Here is a 2,565-nt window from a genome sequence, read left to right as displayed (position 1 = left end):
CTAAAGCTCACATGTGAGAAACATATATACCCAGAGATGATCATATTAATTTGTTGACGTACGATGAAGTACTACATTAGCATGCAGCACCGCACTGATCAATAAGGAAATTGTGATTTATTTATGGAATGGAAAAAGCTATTTTGCCTCCCAAGTTGTACCGCTTAATGTATAGCTTGATATATATATATATATATATATATATAATTTAATGATTAAGAAAGTGATTTTAAGTGTATTGGTATATTTTTTTAATTTTTTAAAAAATATTTAATATATTAAAAAAATATGAAAAAAAAAAAAAAAAAAACAAATAACTAGCGGTCATTAGGAGCGGAGCCTGCTCTTTATTTATTTGTGCATACTTTATGCTAACAAAACATTATTCAAATAGAATTCATCATCGTTCCTGAATCTTCCTTTCAAGTGATGGATATGCTGATTCCAAGGAGAGAGCGATAGAAAAAGAAGATCCAAGCCCCCCCTCTCTTTAGCTTAAAAAAAACGATTATTCAGTCTCTGAAAATTAATAATTAATGGTTTTATTTTTACAAGATCAAGCTCAGACTGAGTGAACACGAACTAGCTAGCTAGCAGAGATCGATCCTTCTTTTGGATTCGTTTTATTGTTTTTGGAACTTTCTGGTCTGTTTGTAAAAGATCATCTTTGGCGAGTTGCCAGCTTGTTCATGTCCATGCTTTTAGTATATGTGTACACACACACACACACACACACATTCAAGGAAGTTGACAGCCATTGTTGAATTATATATAGATGCAGGATTAGTTTGCGGCTCGAATGTTGAAGGACCATGAAGTTAGAAGCGGGAAGATAAGCCGCAGGCCAGCATGGATGGATGCATGAGGCCAAAAATAATATTGTACGTACGTGGGGTTATCTTTAGATTCTGTACAGCAAGATTTATTCTTTTAAATATTTTCTTTGACTTTATAACTATGTTGACATGAACGACCTGAGATTTCCTCAGGAGAAAACAAGTATTTAAAAGTAGGGGAATCTGATATTACAAAATAACATATAAGTACTGATATTACAAGTCACTGTTGAAATACTTCGCAGTTTGGTACAGCAATAGGCAGCGTTGTAGAGAAAGAAAAAACAGATGTCTAAGATCACAGGTTTTATTCCTGGAGTGGTACTAGTACTAGCAGTACTGCATTTATGTATAGAGTTGTAGAAACATAATGCCTTTGTTTTTTTTTTTTTTTTTTTGGCATTGGCTTCTTATTTTGCAGGCTTCATTGGAGCTTCAGACCCTTCAGCCTGCGACAGAATCATAAATATGATCAGCCCTGGATATATAAAAACACAGATTCATGGTTCAAATGATGAGAGAAACAACACTATTGAGAGAGTTTGTGCTAATTACCCAGCAATGCAATTCATTAATTAGCAGATATTAATGTGGCAGTAAATATATATATCATGATATTAAATTTGAGCAGATCAAAGTAATCAAGGCTAACCCAGAAATACAAAAGGAATGCTTTCATTTGACATAGAAATTGACATATATGAAAGAAATCAAGAGTAAAAGGGAGGCAAAAATGGTATATAAATAGAAAAAGTACTACCTTTGTTCTTCATCCATGTAATTATTGTAACCTTTGTTGGTTGCTGCAGTAGTAGTACTGATCTTTCTGTAATTGGGGAGGGGGACTTGGCCAGTCTCAATCTGCCTGACATCTTCGACAAGAACCTCGTAATGCCTCTTCACTTCCTCCACGGTTTTGCCCCCAACTGCCCTGGCTAGATTGTGCCAGCGGTCTGGGCCGGTGTCCTTGCCATACATGGCCAGAGCATTCTCGAACAGTTTGTTTTGCTTGGCTGTCCAAGTGGATCCTGAATTTGCCATTTCTTGCTTTTGTCAGGATCGATCGACTCTAGATTATACAGAGAAACCAAGAAATTAAGAAGGCCGATCTGAAGATCAGGGATATATATGAAGATGGTATGAGCAAAATGAATAGAATTGCTGCCCTTTTTATAGTGGATCGAGTAATGGAAAAGAGAGCTGGGAATGGGTGGGCCGGTGGATTTGTTTGCATATTCAGCTGTTACTTTTCAAGAAAAACAATGGGACTAATCTCCAGAAACATGCGTGGTTTCTCTTTTACTTTCCAGCCAATATACAATGCATATGTACTCCGGGATAGGTTTGACTTTAATTTAAGCCTCAAGAAATGAATATAACTCTATAGAAATCCTAGCTTTATCTTAAAAGATTGAGTTATGCAATTAATTTACAAGTCGGTACGTAAACACGCCACTTATTGAAATTTGGTATCAATATACAAAAGCCTTTTATAATATTTTAAATGATTGAGTTATGCAATTTACAAACCGATCGATTATATGTCTACAAGAAAAATAAATATTTACGATGATAACGATTATTTGTGATAAAAACAGACTTTTTTTATACCGTGAAACGTAAACACGCCACTTATTATAAGTTTTGATGTCAATATACAAAAGCTAAAAGATCAATATTTTTATATGCTAATTAATTGACTTAGCTGACTAATATATTTAGCATGTCG

The 2,565-nt window shown here is 34.5% G+C and overlaps 1 protein-coding gene across 1 annotated transcript; it reads right to left on the bottom strand.

Annotated features, from left to right (window-relative positions):
• Positions 1–1,123: 1,123 nt before the first annotated feature.
• Positions 1,124–1,984, bottom strand: LOC121241940 (protein RADIALIS-like 3). The gene is made up of 2 exons (XM_041139797.1): positions 1,597–1,984; positions 1,124–1,285 (listed from the first exon to the last, which is right to left on the bottom strand). Exons 1-2 carry the CDS (start codon positions 1,875–1,877, stop codon positions 1,261–1,263), a joined length of 306 nt encoding a protein of 101 aa, XP_040995731.1. The 5' UTR covers positions 1,878–1,984; the 3' UTR covers positions 1,124–1,260.
• Between the last annotated feature and the right edge of the window lie 581 nt (positions 1,985–2,565).

Source organism: Juglans microcarpa x Juglans regia, chromosome 8D (assembly GCF_004785595.1).
Source record: "Juglans microcarpa x Juglans regia isolate MS1-56 chromosome 8D, Jm3101_v1.0, whole genome shotgun sequence".
In the NCBI taxonomy this organism is placed as follows: domain Eukaryota; kingdom Viridiplantae; phylum Streptophyta; class Magnoliopsida; order Fagales; family Juglandaceae; genus Juglans; species Juglans microcarpa x Juglans regia.
This window is presented reverse-complemented; position numbering and strand designations above follow the sequence as displayed.

What these genes read in the sequence shown, in the direction of transcription:
- LOC121241940 (XM_041139797.1), bottom strand. Translation starts at nt 1,877, where the DNA reads ATGGCAAATTCAGGATCCACTTGGACAGCCAAGCAAAACAAACTGTTC. An exon ending in TACATGGATGAAGAACAAAG is followed by an intron (nt 1,286 to 1,596) that starts GTAGTACTTTTT and finishes ATTCTGTCGCAG; the next exon opens with GCTGAAGGGTCTGAAGCTCC.